This window comes from Manihot esculenta, chromosome 15 (genome assembly GCF_001659605.2).
Source record: "Manihot esculenta cultivar AM560-2 chromosome 15, M.esculenta_v8, whole genome shotgun sequence".
Classification (NCBI taxonomy): Eukaryota; Viridiplantae; Streptophyta; class Magnoliopsida; order Malpighiales; family Euphorbiaceae; genus Manihot; species Manihot esculenta.
The window spans coordinates 5,707,079-5,728,548 of record NC_035175.2 but is presented as its reverse complement, the minus strand read 5'-3'; the positions used below and the strand labels follow the sequence as shown (position 1 = coordinate 5,728,548).

Here is a 21,470-nt window from a genome sequence, read left to right as displayed (position 1 = left end):
ATGCTTCCAACATCCTGACCAGAACTGAGTTATATATTCTTTGGTGCATGCACACACATAGGAAAATACATCTGGGATACTGGGTTGCCACCCAATTATCTAGCATCATTCAGTATAACAGGCCACTGATTTTTGGCCCCTTGATCACTGCCATTGCAGTGAATCTAAAACTTTTGCACCCAGCATATACTGACCTCTCCCCCACCCCCAAAACAACCCCCTTGGACCTACGCACATTGGATGATATGGGGTTGCTTTGTAAGGTGGGGGATGTTTTTTCCATTGCACCTGCAGGTCCAGTAACGCCACGCCATGAGCGTGTTTTCAGGAGGAAGAAAGCCACCATAAGCACCACCACCCAGCAGCCAGCCACTATAACAGCCCCTGCAGAAGAGACAACACAAGCAATAGGGCAGGAACCTGCAAATGAACCACATCCAGCAGCCCCCCAGCAGGATGCTCCTCAGCCACCTGAAGACGAAGCCCCCAACCAGACAGTAGAGGCTCGTCTCAATAGGATTGAAGAACGAATGCAAAGGATGGAGCACTTGTTGGACCTGCTGGTGGACCATTTTCTGCCCCAGCACCATGACAGATAGCAATCTGCCCAGTGATTTGCCCAGTACTTGCTCAAGTAACTGGTCAAATCACTCACTGGCCAGGGAGTACCTTTCCCTTTTCTCCTTCATTTTTCTATATATTTATGCTTACACATTGAGGACAATGTCTAGAATAGGTGTGGGGGTGTTTAGAGAATATTTTGCACAGATTTCACCATATTTAGTTTTCTTTTACATTCTTTTTGTTGTTTTTTGCATTATTTTTACCCCTTTTTGCACACACCAGAATTTTTGTTTTCCTTTTCTCTTCACACTTTCTGCACACACACAGAATTTTGTCTTAGCTTTTGCTCTACTCAACATAGATAACAAGGTTGAAAGAGTGCCCTTATCTCATGACCCCATTGATTTGCCACCCCTTTAAGCCTAAATTGAATCATTCACAGTATGTTACCTTCACTTAGGGAGTTTTTCTCTTGAATTGAATCCTTAAATGTGCTAAGGTCAAGAGAAATAAAAATACAAATGCATGCAAACACAAAGCTAGTGTAACTCCCTATGAGTTTATTTGCCCAAACTATCATGAAAAACCAGCACAAAGCACAAATCATAAACCTGTTCCAATGGTCTAAGACTATGAACTGTGCCTAAAAGCCACTTGGAGAAGTTACTGACTGAGTAACCGGGGGTGTATCACCCATGTACACAATCGCGTAAAAAGGTCAGTAACTTTTTCAAGCAAATAAGTTTCGATGGTCTAGACTATGAACAGAGCTAGTAGCCACTTGAACAAGTGACTAACTGAGTAACCGGGGGTGTATCACCCATGTACACAATCGCGTAAAAAGGTTAGTGACTTTTTCAGGTAAGGATAAGAATAAGTGCTGCTGAAAATAAAAACAAAAATAAAAAGAAATAAAGAAAAGGGGCAAGTCACTCCTAGGGGTTGCATTAAAACTAACATAGAGGAATAAGCATGATTGAGCCAAAAACCTTTCTCTTGACCATGGTGGGTGAAAGGAAACAAGGAAAGGAGAGGATGACCTTAGTGCATGTACTCTATACTGTGATAATTCAGATTAGGAGTCTAGGGGGGCTGATTAAGTGGTACTTAGGCTCTAAGGAAAAAGGGGGCTTGATTGGCTAAGTTATTTGTTGCTTGAGGACAAGCAAAAAGCTAGGTGTGGGGGTATTTGATCAGGAATAATTTAGCCACATTTTTATCATAATTATTATTGCTTATTTACACATTTTTCAGTTTAATTTATGGTTTTTATCTTGTTTTTACAGAAAAGGAAGAAACTGGAAAATGGAAGAAAAAGTGCAGAAAATTCACAAAAGGATGATTTGCCCAGTGATTTGCCCAAGAATCTGCTCCAATCACTGCCCCGATCAAGCTAAAGCAGAAACCCGGAGGCAACAGGCAGCAGTGATTTGCCCAGTGATTTGCCCCAGACACTCGAAGATCACTGGCCAAATCACTCGCAGAGACATAGAGGACTGACTCACAGAGGCAGTGATTTGCCCAGTGATTTGCCCACTGCTCGCCCAAATCACAGGGCAAATCACTTTGACAGCAGAAACTTACAGCAGAGCGGGAAAATGGACAGAAAACAGAAATTTGATTTTTCAGAAGTCCAAATCCAATCCAATCACTTCCAACACAAGACCAAGAGCCACGAAAGAGTCTCTCACCCAAGGAATTCCAATTACAATCAAATTCAACATCAAAAGAGGAGTCCAAGATCAAATCAAAAAGGGATTTTGAAACCCTAGATGAATAAAATTCTGCAACTATAAAAGGAGAGCCTCCAAGCCAGCAATCTTATCTTCTGATCAGCCTCATCCAGCATCTCTCCCTCGCCAGAAACTCTGCAGTTGTTCTTCTTTATTTTCTTTTCATCTTTTTGTGTATTTAGTCCACCATGAGTGGCTAAGTTCCTTGTTTCTAGTTGAAGTTGTGAATATTCAGAATTGTGATGAATTGGGAGGTTTAATACTCCATTGTTGAACTCTTGTTTGTTTCAATATTTATGCAATCTGATCTCTTCTATAAATATTACTTGCTTTTAGAATCAATAAGGGCCCATTGCTTCTAATTTGCTAAGTGATATTGTTTGAATGGTTTAGGTCCGTAATTGCTTAGGTTGTTCAAATACACATTTAATCAGGTTGCATAATCTAAACTTGACCACGCGGTTGGCAATGATAGAATTAGGTTTCTCTAAGTCTTAATGCAATCAACAGTTGTTCGATGCTACAATGCCCCAAGGACGTTCCTTGGCAACTTGTTGATTAGTATTTGATTAGCGAACGTTTCCTAATCAAACTAGAACTAAGGAGGAATTTGGATTGTGAGAAGCGTTTTCCACAACCAAAACTAATTTATTGAAGTCAAATAGGAGTCTTTAAGAAATCAATGATCAATTCTGAACAAACTGAATAACTCTCACACTTCAGCTAGAATCTCTCTCTTATTGATTTACTCATCTTTAAATTATTGCTTTCTTTTGTTATTTAGTGTTAATCCATCAACTCAAAACCCCCCTCTTTTAATTATTTGTTATTTACTTATCTTGGTTATTATTAGGAAGATCTTTAGTGTCAATTCCCTGTGGTTCGACCCTATTGCCACTATCTACAAGTTTATTGTTGATTGTTTAATAGGTTTATTTTTGACGGTTTCGACAACCGCTTATCACCCAGTCAGCCAGGTATTTTTTTTGGGATCTCTGTCACAAAATGCAGATGCTTAAGAAGCCTTAGATTTTGTCTAGCAGACGTGATAAATTACAAGTAATTTGATAATTTTCACCTTTCTGTTAATTTCTGATCACTGAGAAGACCAAATTTAATTCCTCAATATCATCCGCCGTCCAAGCGGGTCCGACACGTAGCGTATGATCATCCTTCACTGAAGTCTAATCTTATCGGACGAAACAAGTTTATGCTTATATGTTGATCTGAGCGAGCGAGGGAAGTTATCTGGCTTAATTAATATACTCCCCTTTTTTATTCGTGTGTCTACTTGAAACCAGACACTTGTGCTTGATCGCATCGGCGGATAGATCGAGAAAAACTCGCAGCTTTTATTGCAGGAGGCCAGGAAGATCGAAGCAAGTTTACAACAAGACACTAGCTCATGTTCTTCCCTTCCTACTGGCCCCTGCTCCAGCTGCTTCTTAGTAGGGACCTTATCCCCTCATACTCGCAAAAATGGGCAATAATTTCGCAACTACTTTATTAATTTAGTAGCAGCTTCGCCCAGGAAGCTGTTCTCCTCGCAGCGTTAAGACTGGTGTCTTGTCCTGTCCTCGCAGGAGCTCAAGTCCTTGCTCTCAACATCCTGGCAGCAAGTAGTCTGGGATCCGGGATTGGGTTCGTGGATATCCAGATGTAATATTGATAGGCGGATGCAGAGAATGAGGTGACACAGATGAGAATGACCAAGAGAGACTGGTCAATGGTTATCCTCTTTAAGTCGTTTTGATGGAGTGGCTACAAATGGTTAAGGTTAGCCTGAGAGATGCCTCTTGCAGTTACACGTACATTAGCATGCAAGTTCAGCCAAAGACGAAAACTTTTAGATTTTTGTTTGGTTTTGGAGGAAATGAGGGCATTCCATTTAGTTCCGAAAAGAGTGTTAGTACTTTTCTGATTTCGCATTTTCTAGTTGCTGCATGGATGTCTTCATGATTTTGTCCGTTACTGGAGAATTTTTATTATACAATGCGCGTAAAATGCGGTGGGTCACAAGGAAAATCAGATATTTCTTTGTTTATTTATTTATTTATTTTTCACATGTGCTATAGATATATGGCAATATAAACAATAATAAAAATGAATATATATCATAAGCTTTTCATATTATATTGAAGAAATAATCTTCAAAGGAAATTAAAGAAATAGATCCAAGATGCAAATGAATTATGCTCCTAAATTTCCTTAAATTTATAATTACATTATTTATTTTATTTTATTACTAAATTACATTTTAACATCTTATGTAATAATTATTAATAAGAGAAGTTATAAACAATTAAGTTATCATTAAGAAAAATTCTCAGCTTCTATATACAAAATTATTGTTGAAATATATATAAATTTGCGCATTTTTATGCAAACGTACTTTTGTCCCATTTAAATAATTTCAAATGAATATTAAAATTTAATTTCCGAATAATGGATAATTATATATATATATATATATGAAAAGATAATCTTAATCATGAAATTATTCAAATACAATAGACTATTTTCAAAGCCCAAATATAATTTCTACAAGGATTTTTGGAATTTTTTAAAAATCTGCGCAACCGAGTTATAGTCAAATGGATCAACTTTCAAGCTCCGTCGAAGTAAAAAAAATTTAAAAAGAAGTGTTTAATCTGCAAAATAAACTGCTACAGTTCAGGACTAATCAATAAGCTAACTCTATGAAGAAATGAGTTGGCGTCGTAATTTTTTTTTTAAATTCCCTTTCTACATATTTTTGGATTATCAACCTATATATCTGAAAAATTAAGAACAGAGACCGAAGCCAGAGCATAATTCTATATACAGACATAACGAACAAATAAATTTAGTTAGCCTACACAGATCGTCGCAACTAATAAGTTTATTGCGTTAGAGAAATAATAAAGCGCATGTGAATCCAATATAACCAACTCATTTTAACTTGCAATTATTATGTAATCCTTACGGAGTTTGAAGCTTCCTTGTCGTAATTACACAAAAATATATTATTATCATTAGCAGGGTAATTCACAGCATATGCATATATATGTGTATGGCGTCTTAAAACTCACAGCAATAATTAACCACACACGATAATGCGCTTATTATTAATTAACACTAGTAGTAATCATCTATCTCCGGCTAAATTGCCGGAGCAGCGATGATTATTTCTATGTGCATATATCCCGTGCGGTTGGCCACTTAGCTAGTGCTGCTATATATTTCTTCTACACCGACCAGCTCGGCTGCATTTGGCATTGTCTTGGAGATACATGGCACTGCGATGTTAAGGTCTCAGCCGTCCTGTAAGCTTTCTGGACATCTTGACCTTGAAGCTTTCCCTTGCTCTGTAACCGGCGAACCGCCTGACTCAGACCCTCGCATCGGCACTGGCTGCTATCCATCTGCTGAAGTTGGTTGCAGCACCTCTGAAATTGGTCCGATTTGTTCTCAATTTCATCCTCTGCACCTCGTTGGCCTTTGACTGTTCGTCTTATATGTTCCTCGCAATCCCTCAGATTCTGCGCCTGCTGGATCTCCCGGCTACAACTTTTCCGAGGTTGGTTTTCTGCATCATCACCACCGTCGTCGATGATCACGGTGGCTCGGTAAATGGAGGCGTCCACCACTAAGAGGAGGGCTATGAAGGTGGCTACAAGAACGGTGAGCTTTGCCATAGTGGAAACTGGGAAGGGATATACAGAAATGATGAGTGAGAAATGGAAAGAAGAAGGGCTATTTATGGGAAAGCAAAGGCTATGCATGGCGAGTACGTGTTAATGGAGTGATGAGTCATGAGCGTTTGATTTGGACGATAGTGAACCAGGGTTACACGTACATACGAGACCTACACGTAGAAAATTGTGAGTTGACGGCTTTTGTTTGTCGTAAGCAAAGAAATTGCCGAGAAAAAAAAAAATCCACACAGTTTTTGCAAAACAGAGAGCAGTAGCATAGATTGCTTGATTACGCAGCAACAGTGGATTCGTAGCCTCAGGGAGACGTTCAAATAAAATTTAATTAGAAATTTATAACGTTATTTTCCATTACATTACCTGTTGATATCTAAATCCTCAGTATAATTTCTTCTGCTTTTAGTTAAAGGGTTTTTAGAATGATGAGTATACAAACACATACACGTATATATTTAATTAGGACAGGAAAAGATTATCGTTATATTTAATCTATCTTAATTATGACATATCATAATAAAATAGGGAAATTATCACATGATTTTAGAAAATCGACTCATGAAATTGAGATGGTACACCTAATTATAATGGTATTTTTTTTAAGATAGTTCATTGTTAGTTTACTAATATAATATAGTTTACTATATATTGTTTGTATATTAATATTTTCTTCTGTATGCATCAAAATATAAAATTTGTTAGTTTTAAAAATAATTTAGTAACATGAAGTTATTTAAATTTTAATGTAGCAATAAAAGTTGCGAGTATATTAGAAAAATATTATACATTTATTGATTTTAATTAGATTAATTATATTTTTTTAAATTATATGGAAATAAAAATAAACATATTTTTATAAGACAAATGAAGTAGTATTTTAGGACGAAAAGAATAATAAATAATATCTTTATAAGTGATATGAGGGAAGGATATATTAAAAAATTATTATTATTTTAATTGTATTAATTATATTTTTTAATTTGTATAAAAATATAGATAAATTATTTTTTAGGATGGATGTAGTGTTAAAACAAATTAACAGAATTACAAACTTAAAGAGTAGTGCCTTCTACGTTACTATGGATTTTAATTAGAAAGAAAATTATAAAACCAGTGGTTGGTTCTTTTTTTCCCTTGAAAAAAAGCCAACGTTGAGAAAGAAAGGGGGGGAAGAAATGTGGAATCACTTCTTGGAACGAAGATTGTGAAAAATGGCAAAGGAAGGATCCCAAGTGGCAAACAGGTAGGCAACTCCTACGCAACAATATTGAACATCCCAATTGCCAACCGCAAAAATCCCAATATCAAAGGTCATTAAAAAGTCTCCGAGAAAAAGAAAGACTCTATGAGAATCTTGATAGGGTCAATCACCAAATTGGCGAACCACAATTAATGGGGAATTCATAATTCAGTATAATTACATCTTTTTGTTTTTCTCTTGCCAATACAGCACTGAATTTCTTGGCCCTTGCCTTGATATTTCATCCTCACCAACCTTCCACTATAAATTCAGTAGCTTGCTTGCTTCCCATTTCATACCCAAGAAAGAAAACACACAAAACAAAACCTTGAAATAGAAGAGGTCTCTGTGTGCTAGCTTATCAATCTAAACATCATGGGGGGCAATAGCAGGCAAACCAAGAAGTCTGTCTCTTTCTCTGTCTTTAACATCTTCAAGGCCAGGAGGCCAACTCGAAGAGTTAATGATAGTTATGAAGATGCATCTAATACAAGAAGGGTATTTCCTAGTGATGAAGATGGTAAAGGTCCATGGAAGATTGCTGATCCTCGTATTGACACAAAAACTTCTGAATTCATTGCTCATTTCCATGCAACTCGTATCTCAGAATCTAACTGCCAAATTTATCAGCCTGCGCAGGCCTCATCATGAATTTCTCAAAACTACTTTTTCTTATCTTTTCTTCTGGTATGTATATGTCCATGTATTGTTTGTTAAATGATGTTGTATTTTTGTTTCTTCTAGTGTACCCAGATATATTATTGATTTAATTATGTTGTACAAGTTTGTGAATCCTAAAGAATAAGATAGTTACATCAAGATTTGTTTATGTTCTGTTCTTTGAGTTCCTTCTTCGAGTTTCACATTAATTCTTGACTGTTTCAATATATAATTGAGGGAGAATCTTGTGTAAATATAAAACCAGAGGGGCACTGGCATTGTCATTGCATTTAATCTTATTAGAAACAGAAACGCCATGCACAGATCAAGCTTAGAGACCTTGAGATCTAGAGTAATGGCCAAACGAAGAAGAAAGAAACAGAAGCAGCAGGGGCATTAAATTCTTTTTTTCTTTTTCGGGAGGTCAAGTTAAAATGCAGAATGTGAGAATTTCAATTGATGGCATATGATCATGATCCCCCTGAATTTCTTCAACTTGTTTTATCTTGCCAAAAATAGCTCTTGGAATTTTGATAATGATGTGCTCTTGGAATTTTGCTGGATCTGTTAAGATCATCATCAAACCCTATCAAAATGGAGTAGCAAAGAGAATTTTCTTCGTAGCTGCAGATCTGCATACTTAAAAGCAGCAACATTCTGCACCTTCTGAGTCATTGTTATCAAAGTCAAATTTACACTTTTCAGTGATTGCTATATTCAAGAGCAATGCCTAATCTAGCTTGGTCGAGATCTGTTCTGAGTTTTCATATCTTCAAGACTAAAATACTGGAAATCAAATAGTAATAGTAATACAGAAACTAAACAGTAGACTGGCCTATATAATATATGCCAGTTAACTTCACTGAAGTATTGGTTAGAAATGGAAGTTCCAGGGCATTTCATTGGAGTTTCTTCCTGGAGCTAGCTCATGGAACATTCATCTTTATGTCATTTTCCATTATAAGGTTCAGTTCTTGTTTTTCTATGTCTATTAGGGAAGATGCCTGGATGGAATGGAATCCATATATTTTCCAAGAAGAGGGGTTGTGCTACATGGTACCACTCTTGTTTCTCAATCTTTCACCACTTTATTGGCTTTTCCCTTTTTTTAGGCAAGAATTGCTGGTCTGCAACTACAACCAAATTCAGTGGCTATGTCAATTTGAATAACTTTTTGTTAGACACCCTGAAGTGATTAATTTCTCCTGATTTGACGTAAAATTTAGTGCAACAACCCATATATTAAGAAACCGCAAAAAATTAATAAACTAAGCTTAGTGATACTGGTTTATTCTAGATCTCACCTTATATTAATTTATTGTAATTCCGTTTTAAATACTAATGATTAAGACTTTCTAATTGTATATAGCAGGACCAGATAAATGCATGATACAATTAAGACCTAATTTTACTTATCATTTTTAATTTACGGGAGAATTTTTTCACATACGACCATTCATGTTTAAGTTAAATCAATAAGTTAATTTTACTAAAAACATTATTATTTAAATTTATTGCATCATTAAACGACACCGCTCAGCCAACCATTGTTCCGGCCTGATGTCGGAAATATCACAAACGTCGTCGTTCCATCTATAGCTTTGTATCAACGCTACGCAGCTTTGTTGGACAAATGTCCATCTATCCGAACAAAAGGCATAACGTTTTCCCCGACCTTCGAATTCTCTCATTGACAGTTTTACCCTTCGTTAAAAATACTTCAAGTACTCTCGTGTTATCCACTTATTCGAATCACTCTCTTTAATCACCAGCTACGTGGTAATTTCTGCCAATCAAAAGGAAACAGCGCAATTAAACTTAGCGAGTGGTCTACAAAATCCCAAACTTCGAATCAGCAACAAACGCCACTTTCTCTACCCGTGAGCTTCTTCTTCTTTCTTTCTTTTTTTTTTTTTAAATTAAAACCGACCTATAAAAGTAGAAATAAATGAAAAGCAGAGTCCACTCTTTTATATCTGACATATCTGTAGTCGTGGTCTCTCAGTCGTTTTCCTCATTTTCTCGCCACCGAAACCGCCTGCGCTTCACGGAGGTCTTAGACTTGTCTGATTTTAGGGTTTCTTTCTAGTTTATCCTTTTCATCGCGAAACTCTAACTGCATCAGGTGATCCTTTTAACTCTTACGATCTCTACTTATCTTTCCATTCTGTGCTAATTGAATTTTGTCCTGCGTTATTATTATTACTATTTTTTTTTCTGGGTTTTCCGTTTACGATTAGATCAGTACACGTTTTACGGTTTCAATTATTTTGCTGGAAGGATGGGATTTTTTTTTTTTAAATTTGCACCTTGTTATAGTTTCATGCCTCTTTCATGTAATTGGAGCACTTAATTAATAAGGTCTTGACCCAAAAAAGAAAAAGAAATTGCCGTGGATATGGAAGACATGAATTTTGATAGTTCTTTTTCTTATAGAATAATTATTGGTGACTGTTGTTTAGTTATAGATTATTGTTTGAGGTTGGATTTGGATGCGTTCCCTTGATGGTAGTGTTAATATTGGGATTTATTCTTTATGCTATTAAAGGATTTTAATAGGTGATCATTTCTCGAGATATAATTGGTGGTTGTGATGATATGTTTTTACTCTAGTCTCCTATCTCTTAGGTAGTAGTCTTTGTTAATGGAGTGTGGCCTTGATGTGGTCTGTGTATGGTTTTTGAATGTATGTACTATGTATTGTTTTTGACAAATTTGAGTGTGTACACTTATGATTGTTTATACTTGTTTCTGTTGTCGGTCGTGTATCGCATCTATTTATTGGTTACTAAGCCCTTAGTCCTATCATAAATATTTGTTAGAGGTACTTGATTTGATCCGGTGGACTGGTGGTTGCTGATTACTAACATTGTTATGGAAATTTGCCGATCCTGCCTTCATTGGTCGAGTAACTGGTTTCCCTGATGTTCTTGGACTTGGAGAAAACATGCAATAGTTCTGGTTTTTTTAACTGCTGGAAATTCTCTTTAGCCCTCTCCAACTCGTGGAAAATTTTAGTGATTACAAATTTTTGCCAAAAATGTATACTGTGAGTGTTGTAGACGATAGGAAACCAGCATGTATGGTGCCATTTCATGTCTCTCTCATATCTAATGCCTTTTCACATCTATAGATTTTGGTTGTTCAGGTCTGATCATTCTGGTTGTTAGGCTTCTCTGATCAGCCAGTTTTCATGTCCGAGCTCGAAGCCCAGATTCCTTCCACCTTTGGTAAGCAAGATTTATGAACCAGTGGGCATTTTGCAAGTTCTATTTTTTAATTTTCTGGTTCTCTTGAAATCATGACCTCATATCATATGCACTCATATGGAGAGAAGTGAACATCCAACTATCCATTGTGTTCTGTAGATCCCTTTGCTGATGCAAATGCTGAAGACTCAGGTGCTGGGGCAAAAGAGTATGTGCATATCCGTATACAACAACGGAATGGTAGAAAGAGCTTGACTACTGTGCAGGGATTGAAGAAGGAATTCAGCTACAATAAGATACTAAAGGATCTCAAGAAGGAATTTTGCTGCAATGGTACAGTGGTGCAGGACCCCGAATTAGGCCAGGTGTGTGTTTGGCCTCCCAACATGCCTGTGTTATACTTTCATGACTAATAATGCAAGTGTGTTCGTATAGGTTATTCAGCTTCAAGGTGATCAGCGGAAGAACGTCTCTACATTTCTTGTTCAGGTAATTTACATCACCTGTGCTGTGTGGCAAATTCAACCATTGATTTTGTTCTAGTATTTCTTTATTTATGATATTTTTGTTGGGTTTACTGTATTCAAAAAATTTAATAAATTTTGTTTCTTTGACAGGCTGGCGTTGTGAAAAAGGAAAATATCAAAATTCATGGTTTCTGAGCTGCGCCAACACCCTGCATGGTGCAGTCCCCTCGTATGTTGGAGCAACTTCTGTTTGAGCTCGAGCATATGTTAAGCTGTTAAATCTAAGTCATGTTGGTTCTATGCCACATACATAATTCTGTTGTTTCTCTTTTTCCTGGATTCTATGTGGGTTGATAATGGGATATGTGATACTATGCTCTTCTATCAATGGTCATGTTGGTTCCATGCCACATACATAATTCTGTTGTTTCTTTTTTGCCTGGATTCTATGTGGGTTGATAATGGGATATGTGATAACTATGCTCTTCTAGCAATGGTCATTATTGTCACAAGTTGAATTGTGAGAATGTATCTGGTACTGGATGTGGATGCCATTTTCTAAAGGATAAGCGGCCAGTGGGTATTATATTTGCCTTACGGTGTGTTATCTGAAGCAAAATGAGAAATACCCGATAGACCGACATTGCTGCCCAAATAATAAATTTTGGTGAGCTGTTGAAATTGGATTGTATCGGTGCTCGTTTTATATCGAGGGGTTGAGCCATTTAGAGTCGTGCAATAGTTATCAATGGGTGGGGGTCATTTGGAATCTTACACTAATGAGTCCAATGAATTACGAGTCTGAATGAACAAGGTCTGTTCAGTAACAAATTCTATGTGATCCTTGAAGTCAAAATTGTGGTCGGTAGTTTTCTTGTATGTGACTAAAGCTTTTAAGATTCACGGCCTTGGAAGGGCCCTGGTTTAGAAGTTGGAGATGGTCCATTTTCTACCTAATGTCGATCTCCTAAGATGCTTGATACGAATTATCTTGCCATTGTTTAGCCGTTTCTTGCTCACTGAGCACAAAAGTTTCTCTTCTTTCCTAGTTCTATTGGTTTAATGTTTGTCCTCCGGCAAAGTGTTCTCTCACTTCCCATTCTAATTCACGGATGAATCTCCCGCCTAATGAAATCTGTTGCATGTCCAAAGAGCGCCACTTGAAAGTGCCCAAGAAGTTTGATTGAAAATGTGGGATTCTCATCAATGACGCTTTTATGGAACTCCATAGGTAATTTGTGTCCGCTTTAAGGGAGCGTCTAAGCAAAAGCCCAATGTAGGAATGATCTCGTAGAGTAGCAATTAAATTGTTTGCTTGCCAAGCTTATGCCGTCTTTTTGCATTCATCAACCTTGTCAGTCAGGACTCGGTATCCTCAGCTTCCTCTCCCTTTTTTTTTTGGTCCTTATCCTTCTGAAACCCTTCTGTTTATCTGATCCTACTTTATTTCTTTCAAAATGAAAGAAAGAAGGAAAGCAAAGAAATTAAAACCAGTTATTTCTCGTTGGATGGTATTTATTTCTTGAAGAACTGCTGTAGATATTGAAATTTAACAAATAACACCTCGGGAGGCTCTTGATTTTCAGTTTTGAGTTGCAATGGATGTATATACCTGTACCTTAATTCCTTGTTTATGGAGTCTGCAACTCTCTAAACTAAAACATAAAGGAATTAAGGATAACAACAGTAAGATTTTATGCCTTCATCGACAGAATAGAGATTTTCTGACGAGGGCACCTATCAAAAAGTAGGTGAAGTCCTTCAACTGCTTTCATTATTTTAAAATTTGACTGGCCATATGTTGAGAGTTCCACATGGAAAGAGAATTTAAAACTAATGAGTATAGAAGTGTGAGTCACTACATTAATCAGTTAGTTTATTCTTGACATAATTTATTTTATAAGAAAAAAATTAAATAAAATTTTTGTAAAATAAAATATAATTTCAATTTTTTTAAAATAAAACTTCTTTACATTAAAATTTTGAAAATTTTAATTTCCAATAAAAGAATTGATACAAAGAAAATGAAGAAAATTGAAATTTTGAAAATTCTTCATTCTAAACAAGGGTTTGGGTCAAGCATAGTATATCCAGCTCATAAGAATATTTTTTTAAAAAAAAAATACATAGTAATTCATTATATAAAACCTATTAAATAAACAATAACTTATAAATCGGTAAAACTGGTTTTAAAAAAATGTTTCTTTAAGCATGTTTCTACCGGATAGTCTGTTATAATATTTACAGATCGTCTAATTAGATTAAAAGATAGAGTCTCAAATTGTGGTCGCAACTCTGATATGTCATGAACTAAGATATTCCATGAAATTAGATAAGAGAATACAGAATGACAAAATGTACTATGGATGAATTTGTCTCACAAATGATATTGCAAAACACTATCCAGTGCAAATTTAACTACTTCTCTAAGCTCTAAAAGCTTTTTAACTCTACTTTTCAACTCTAGGTAAATAATATCAAACCCTTTTCGCCAAACTAATAAGAAAGTATCCAAAATGATTTATTGTAACTACAATAATAACTGTCAAAGAAAACGAACTTATCTAAGCCACATTGCTATTCAATTTAATAATGCTAGCCGAAGGGGGACTCCGGTCAACTAAGCCAATGACACGATGAGAATAAGGCTCATAAATATTTGCAAAAATATGTCGATAATACTGCAGTTCTAAGAGACCACTGTTGATTTGCTTCATGGTTGCCACGGGGTTTGATTGAACATGTTCAAAAACACATTTATTTCTAACCTTCTAAATGTGCCATAATGTCATAATGATTATTGCCATAATGGATCCACAACGTTACAAAATACTAAAAAAATACCACACATCCATTCACCAACGCTTAAATCCAGAAAAGTCATTCACCAACGTTTAAATTCAGAAAAGCCCACAATTACAGATTTATAGACACAAAGGCTTAAAAATCATGATATTCGAGTATGGGGCACTAAAAGAGTGCATGCTCCAATGTTTTCGGGCCTTGTTGACGTAGAATACAAACAAACGACACCTGCATGCCTTACTTGCTAAATTACTCAAAATATATATTGTATTATGTAGAAGGCGCTAAATAAAGAATTTAAGTTTCGGAGAAATTAGTAAAGCGCATGATCGCTTTCAAATACTATATTCAAATGAAAAGTAGTAGCATTAGTGATACCTTGAATAAAAGATTGCACCAATAATTTGTATTCGGAATGAACTGTATATTGACCATGTCACTCATAATACCAAACTAATAGACGTACTAAAATGGCAAAAATAGCTTGAATATGAGCTGTGGAACTAATTGATATATCAAAATTTTTTTCTATTGCAAGGTAGTATGGTGAATTAAATAAGTCACTTTATTAATATGGAGGGAACATGAGGCTGGACTAGAAAATTTAAAACTAACACACGGCTAACGGCTTAGATTAGTGAAGAGTTTTCTTAACTATCTCTAATATTTACAGTATTTAGAGGAAGAAAATAATTTAAAAAATAATAAAAGGGAGAAAATTATGATAAAATTTTTACAAGCTTATCTTATATATTTTTGAAAGATAAAAAGGACTTTAAAAGAAATTAATTTTATATATAAAGAACACTTTCCTCCTATAAATTTATTTTTTTATCTCTAAATTAATACAATGAGAAGTAAAATTTATTGTAATTATATTTATTTTCCCTTTCTTTTCAAACAAAATAAAAATGTTAATCATTTTTTTTTTCAATTTATTTGTATTCCTTCCTATTTTTCACACACCAATCAAATGTTGTAATTTGTCAGCAATGGGTTTAAATATTGAAAGCATAGTAAGAAAAAAAAATAAAGGAATTTCAATAATAATTAAAAATGAAGGAATTATGTGTTGAAATGGAAAAAAATACATACTTTATTTTTATTTTTATTTTTCCTTAATAAATAAAAAGATAAATACAATATATAGAATGACTGTGTATTTTTAGTTTTAACTATTTTCTTTTTCATTCCTTTTCTCTGTAAATAAAAAAACAATAATTTTATTTTCTCTTTGATATTTTCATTTTTATTTATTCAATCATAAAATTAGAAAATAAAGAAGGGTACATCAGTGAAAGTTCCATCACCATTTTTCTTTTCCCTCATTGTTAATGGATAGATAATTAACTGTGCAATTTAGAATCATTTGTTAGCAAAAAATAAATAATTTGTACTTTATTTTTATTAAAAAAATTTAAAAATTATATACAGAGAAGGTAATAACGTTTTTTTAAATCGTTTAATTTTTTTAATTAGAAAAATATTTTTTTATTAATTTTTTAAGTACCTTAATATTAAAAATAATTTATAGTAAAACTAAATTTTCCAAACAAATACAGCCTTAAAAAAAATCAAAATAAGACAAGGCGATATCCTAGAGGCCCAAACAACCAACTTCAGCATCACCTCGATCATATGGGGAAAGAATTATTTATATTTTTTAAGATAAAAAGTTATTATTTTTTTATTCTAAAAAATTAATTAAAAAATAAATTAAATTGAATATTCAATAGAGGGTAAATGCAATATTCCGGATATTCCCATCCATTTTCCACTCACAACCATCCAAAGAAAGATATTTCCTAATAGCGACAAAAAAGTGAAAAAAATAGTTTTTTATTATTTTTTTTAAACCGTGAAAAGATCGCATAATGAAAAAAACAAAAAAAGGTCTGAAGGCCCACACTACATCCTGACAAAATACAATAACAAAAAGAAAGAAAAAGAAATGTCAGTTGAAATCCACCTATACTTTTTACTATAAATTAAATAATGGGTTATTTAAAATACTTTTTAGAAAATAATTAAATTAAATTAAAAATATAATTTATTGTAATACTGTAATGTAATGAATTCACAACTTCATATTAAAAATTAAATAAATTGTATCATTACTATATTTTAAAGATTAAATGATTTTTATGATATTAAAATATTATTTTTAATAATAAAATATAAATTTTATAAATTTTAAATATTATTTCTAATTAAAATAATATTAAAAATTAAAAATAATAATATAAAAATGATTTTTTTAAATAAGAACGTAAATTTTATTAAAATTAAAAAATGACCAAGTCATAAATACAATTAGAAATGAAAAAAAAATTTCAACTAGTCCCAAAATATTATGTCTATCTCGAGCAAGTGCATCAGTTATATCGTTAATAGACCCATAAATAAAATTAATAGAAATAGAAATTATTTTCAATGTAAGAGACTTATAATAGAAAAATAAAATTATTAAATATGATAAATTCTGATAATCGGATCAGCTGTAACTCGAATTAAAAATTGAGTTTCTGATTCATAGCAACCGAGGACCAGCCACTATTTTTGAGCCAACTTAAAATTTTTCTAAACACAATGGGTTCAGCCGTAAAAATATTAAAATTATCAAAAATTCATTATTTACATAAACTCATAATTTCATCACTTAAAATACAATCCATTTTCAATAGCCTGATGTAAAAATAATACAATATCAACATATTTAGTCTAACTTATTTAGTTTAAAATTTTTAATAGGTGACTTTTTTCATTAGAAGCAAACCGGAGTATTAACAATCAATTCCCATAAATTTCTATTCGCCTCTCAATTTTTCCTACAATTTCTATTTTCTTTTCAATTTCGAAGAAGAGACATCATTTATTAATGTTATTTTAATTAGAAATTATATTTTATTATTAAAATTAATATTTTAATAAAAAAAATTACTTTTTCCACTCATGAATCTGTCACTATTTTTAAAACCATACTTTTTCGTTAATAAATCTGTCCTTTATTTTTAGAATTAATATTTTAATTTTTAAAATTTAATTTCATTAAAATCATTGATTTCTCATTAAATATATTGTTCATAAAAGGAGAAATAATTAAATTACCATTCTATTATTTTTTTCTCTTTACTTTTAATTTTTTATTTTCGACACATTCTTTTTTTTTAATTTTTTCAGAGCTGAAGAACATAAACGAAAACTTATTTATAAATTAAAATAATTGTTGAAATCTAAATCTCCTCAAATAAAATAAAAATTACAATAAATTTAAAATTTAAACTCAATAATTTAATAAAAATTAAAATAAAAAAAAATAAAAAATCAACAGAGGAATGGTAGCTCCTATCGCTTGTCCCTCACAGTCTCTTAGTGCTCACCATCGACCGTCACCGTCACTCACGGCATGTGTTGCTTCCATGGTCGATCGATCTATTGCTCTTTTTGCCTGCATCGTTTCTCGATGCTCCGGTTATCTATCTTTCCCGTTAAATGTGCTGTTTCTACTACTCGCTATTATCGTCACCTATCATCGTCTGCCGATTTGATGTTTGTCGCTCGTGTTATTTACTGGTCAGTTACATATCACCCGTCGATTGCGGTTATTCACTGTTTATATTTAGGGACGAAGCCATTCATAATCAAGGGTATAACCTCTCTAAAATTTTTAAAATTTTTCAAAGATATATAAATAATTTTTTTTAAAACATAAAAATTTATCATTAGATCTCCATATATTTAAAAAATTTACAATTCATCTTTATTTTTAAATTATTTAATTAAATGATTATTAGATATTTTATAATTTTAAATTTTTTAATCTATTTATTAATTTTTTTATTATTAATCCTTCATTTTCTATATTATTTTTTAATTTAAAAAATTATTTTTCATTTTCAAAATTTTAAATTTTAAAATTTTAACTTATTAATTTATTATTTAATTTAATTTAATTTAATATACCATTTTTATTATTGAGTGATAATTTTTTTATTTATTTCATCTAATTATTAATTTATTTATATAATTAAAATTATACAAAAATAATAATTAATAATAAGTTGATTGGAAAAATAATATAAAATTAAATAAAATTATAATAATTAATTATATATTATTATAATAAAAATAATAATAATTTTGAAATAATAATAATAAAGATTAATAAAATAAGAGATATTTATTTAAATTAAATGCTGAATTGAATTTCAACGTCGTTGCTTGTATCTCTTCTTGTTCTCCGTGGTGTGCATCTTGCGTGGCTCATTAACTTGCATCGCTCATTAGCTTTCTTCAAGAAAAGGATGAAGATGACCAAGCATCCCATTTGTTCATACAAGATAATAAACATGGTTTTAAGGACTTGAAGACTGATGAAGAAGATTTGAAGATTTAGAAGGAAAGTAATTTTTATCAGGTATATTTAAAATAATATTTTAATTTTTCAGTAAATTTAAATTATTGATTTAATAAAATTATTCAATGAAAATATTTTTAATTTTAATATAATTAAATTTTAAGAATTAAAGTATTAAATTTTAAAATAAAAAAATAAATTCATTTATATTTTAAAAATAAAAAATTATTCTTTTATTTTAATATAATTAGATCCAACTCATTTTTAATGTAAAATAGTAAATTTATTTTAAAAAAAATAAAATAGATTTATTCAGTTATTAGTGAAAAGGATAAGGATAAATATGGACTTATTGCCAAAAAGAAACGCATGATAGTGTTCACTGCATGGAAGCCACTTGCTGGATTGGGTCTCATCCCATCTCTTCTCCACCTGTCCCCACTCTTGATATTTCTAACCTTCACTTGATTTTTTTCTTGTCCTTTCCTTCCTCTGCCCTTCTATTTCAATAATATCTATTCAACGTCCATCGTTTCTAGCTTTTTCCCTCTTTTGTTTTGGTGTGCTTTTTGGGTCACGGGTCCTACAGCTTTGACGGCTACGTCATCTCTTTTTGATCCAACGGTTCAACTCTTTTTCACAGGGAATTTCTGATTCTCTACTTTTTTGTCCATAAATACTCCACCTTCTCTTTACACTTTCGCCTATCTCTGCTTCCCCACCGAGCCCCTTACATCAAAGCTTGGTGTTATTTCATAGACGATCATGGCAACCATGGCCACCGCTCTCACATCTCTCTCTGCCAAACCCCAGAACCACTCTCTCTTTGATTCCTCCGCCTTTTATGGCACCCCGGTGGCTGCACCCTCCGTTCGCATGCAACCGACAAAATCCACCACTGCTGTTTCCATTTCTATGTCAGCATCCACACCGCCTCCGTATAATCTGAGTGCTTTCAAGTTTCACCCTATCAAAGAATCCATAGTGGCACGTGAGATGACACGTAGGTACATGACGGACATGGTCACTCATGCAGATACTGATGTGGTGATTGTGGGTGCTGGCTCTGCTGGCCTCTCTTGTGCTTATGAGCTTAGCAAGAACCCATCTGTCAAAGTTGCCATTGTTGAGCAATCTGTTAGTCCCGGTGGTGGCGCTTGGCTCGGTGGCCAGCTCTTCTCTGCCATGGTAATGCCCTTTTTTTCTCTCTTTTTATTAAGTAAATGTTTATTAAAAAGAAAAAAAAAATCCCTTGTACGCCAATTTTCGCTTCTGCATACGATGTTATTGAAATTCTACTTAATGTATGGTGTATATGTCGTTGCCAGGTGGTTCGCAAACCTGCTCATCTCTTCCTGGATGAGCTAGGCATTGATTACGATGAAGCAGACAACTATGTAGTAATCAAGCACGCTGCCCTGTTCACATCCACAATCATGAGCAAGCTCCTAGCCCGCCCCAATGTTAAGCTTTTCAACGCTGTGGCTGCTGAGGACCTGATAGTGAAGAATGGAAGAGTGGGTGGGGTTGTCACCAACTGGGCTCTTGTTTCGATGAACCATGACACACAGTCTTGCATGGACCCCAATGTGATGGAGGCCAAGGTGGTCGTGAGCTCTTGTGGCCATGATGGACCCTTTGGTGCCACTGGAGTCAAAAGGCTAAAGAGCATTGGCATGATTGAAAATGTCCCAGGGATGAAAGCTCTGGATATGAACACTGCTGAAGATGCCATTGTGAGGCTTACAAGGGAGATTGTGCCTGGAATGATTGTTACTGGCATGGAGGTTGCGGAGATTGATGGCGCACCGAGAATGGTAACCTTAATTTCCCTCTTTAATGGTGATATTGGTTAAATTGAATACTATAGGGGGGCAAGGACTGATGAATTTGTGTTTTGTATTGGTGATGCAGGGACCAACATTTGGAGCCATGATGATATCAGGGCAGAAGGCAGCTCACCTTGCCTTGAAGACGTTGGGACTGCCTAATGCGCTGGAGGGAACATTTACCCTTCGCCCAGAGTTTGTTATAGCAGCAGCAGACTCTGCAGAGACTGCAGAGGCTTGAATGGTGGCAATAGATAATTGAGATATCAGATTAAATAATAGATAGTAGAAATGAGTTTAATTGGGTTTGGCTGTAGAAATGTGTGTGTAGGGGGGAATCAAAGGCTGATTTGTTGTTGAGTTTTGTGGATAGTGTTGGATATCTCAAACTTTGCAAGTGGAAAAACATTTGGTCTTTTTTTCTACCTCGTTGGCTAGTTCTGAGATTATTGCAATGGGTCAAATTCGTGATTCCCTCTTCAATTAGTATAATGCTTTAATAGAGGGAAATGTACCATATGTTTGGATTTAGAGAGAGGGCAGGGCAACTGAGCTGAGCCCAAATCTCTAACCATTTGGGTTTAATGGGCTACTCTGTAACAAAATGTATGGAAATAAAAGCCCAAATTGTTTTTTCCAAGTGAAATTATCAGGGAGTTGAGCAAGGGGAGAAGTCTTTGTGTCAAACTTTTAGGTCCTCAAATTGATTTCTGTATTAAAAAATTTGCTACATGTGATTCTCTCGAGTATTTTATTCATTTTATTAATTTTTAAGAATATTTCAGTATATTTCGTTGGTTCTGTATAAATAGATATTTATTTTCTTACTTTTATGATTATAAACGTTTTCATCTGGAAAAACATATTAAAACATTTTTTCTTTTATAAAAGTATTTTTATTTTTTTTAAAAAGT

The 21,470-nt window shown here is 33.7% G+C and overlaps 3 protein-coding genes across 5 annotated transcripts; 2 read left to right on the top strand and 1 right to left on the bottom strand.

Moving 5' to 3' along the window:
* Nucleotides 1-5,290: 5,290 nt before the first annotated feature.
* On the bottom strand, nt 5,291-5,994 carry LOC110602715 (2S albumin seed storage protein). The gene has a single exon (XM_021740307.1). It carries the CDS (start codon nt 5,972-5,974, stop codon nt 5,525-5,527), a length of 450 nt encoding a protein of 149 aa, XP_021595999.1. The 5' UTR covers nt 5,975-5,994; the 3' UTR covers nt 5,291-5,524.
* A 3,820-nt stretch (nt 5,995-9,814) lies between these two features.
* On the top strand, nt 9,815-12,092 carry LOC110602587 (protein translation factor SUI1 homolog 2). 2 transcript variants are annotated; one of them, XM_021740142.2, is made up of 5 exons: nt 9,815-10,014; nt 11,023-11,119; nt 11,258-11,463; nt 11,534-11,587; nt 11,716-12,092. In XM_021740142.2, exons 2-5 carry the CDS (start codon nt 11,083-11,085, stop codon nt 11,758-11,760), a joined length of 342 nt encoding a protein of 113 aa, XP_021595834.1. In that variant the 5' UTR covers nt 9,815-10,014; nt 11,023-11,082; the 3' UTR covers nt 11,761-12,092. The 2 variants fall into 2 exon arrangements, with proteins under 2 accessions (XP_021595834.1, XP_021595833.1); XM_021740141.2 differs by having other exon boundaries at nt 9,819-10,014; nt 11,038-11,119.
* A 7,329-nt stretch (nt 12,093-19,421) lies between these two features.
* Nucleotides 19,422-21,196, top strand: LOC110601845 (thiamine thiazole synthase, chloroplastic). 2 transcript variants are annotated; one of them, XR_002485894.2, is made up of 4 exons: nt 19,422-19,915; nt 20,056-20,544; nt 20,642-20,980; nt 21,027-21,196. XR_002485894.2 is itself a non-coding variant. In XM_021739195.2 (3 exons), exons 1-3 carry the CDS (start codon nt 19,493-19,495, stop codon nt 20,795-20,797), a joined length of 1,068 nt encoding a protein of 355 aa, XP_021594887.1. In that variant the 5' UTR covers nt 19,422-19,492; the 3' UTR covers nt 20,798-21,196. The 2 variants fall into 2 exon arrangements, 1 of the variants encoding a protein (XP_021594887.1); XM_021739195.2 differs by having other exon boundaries at nt 20,642-21,196.
* Nucleotides 21,197-21,470: the final 274 nt, after the last annotated feature.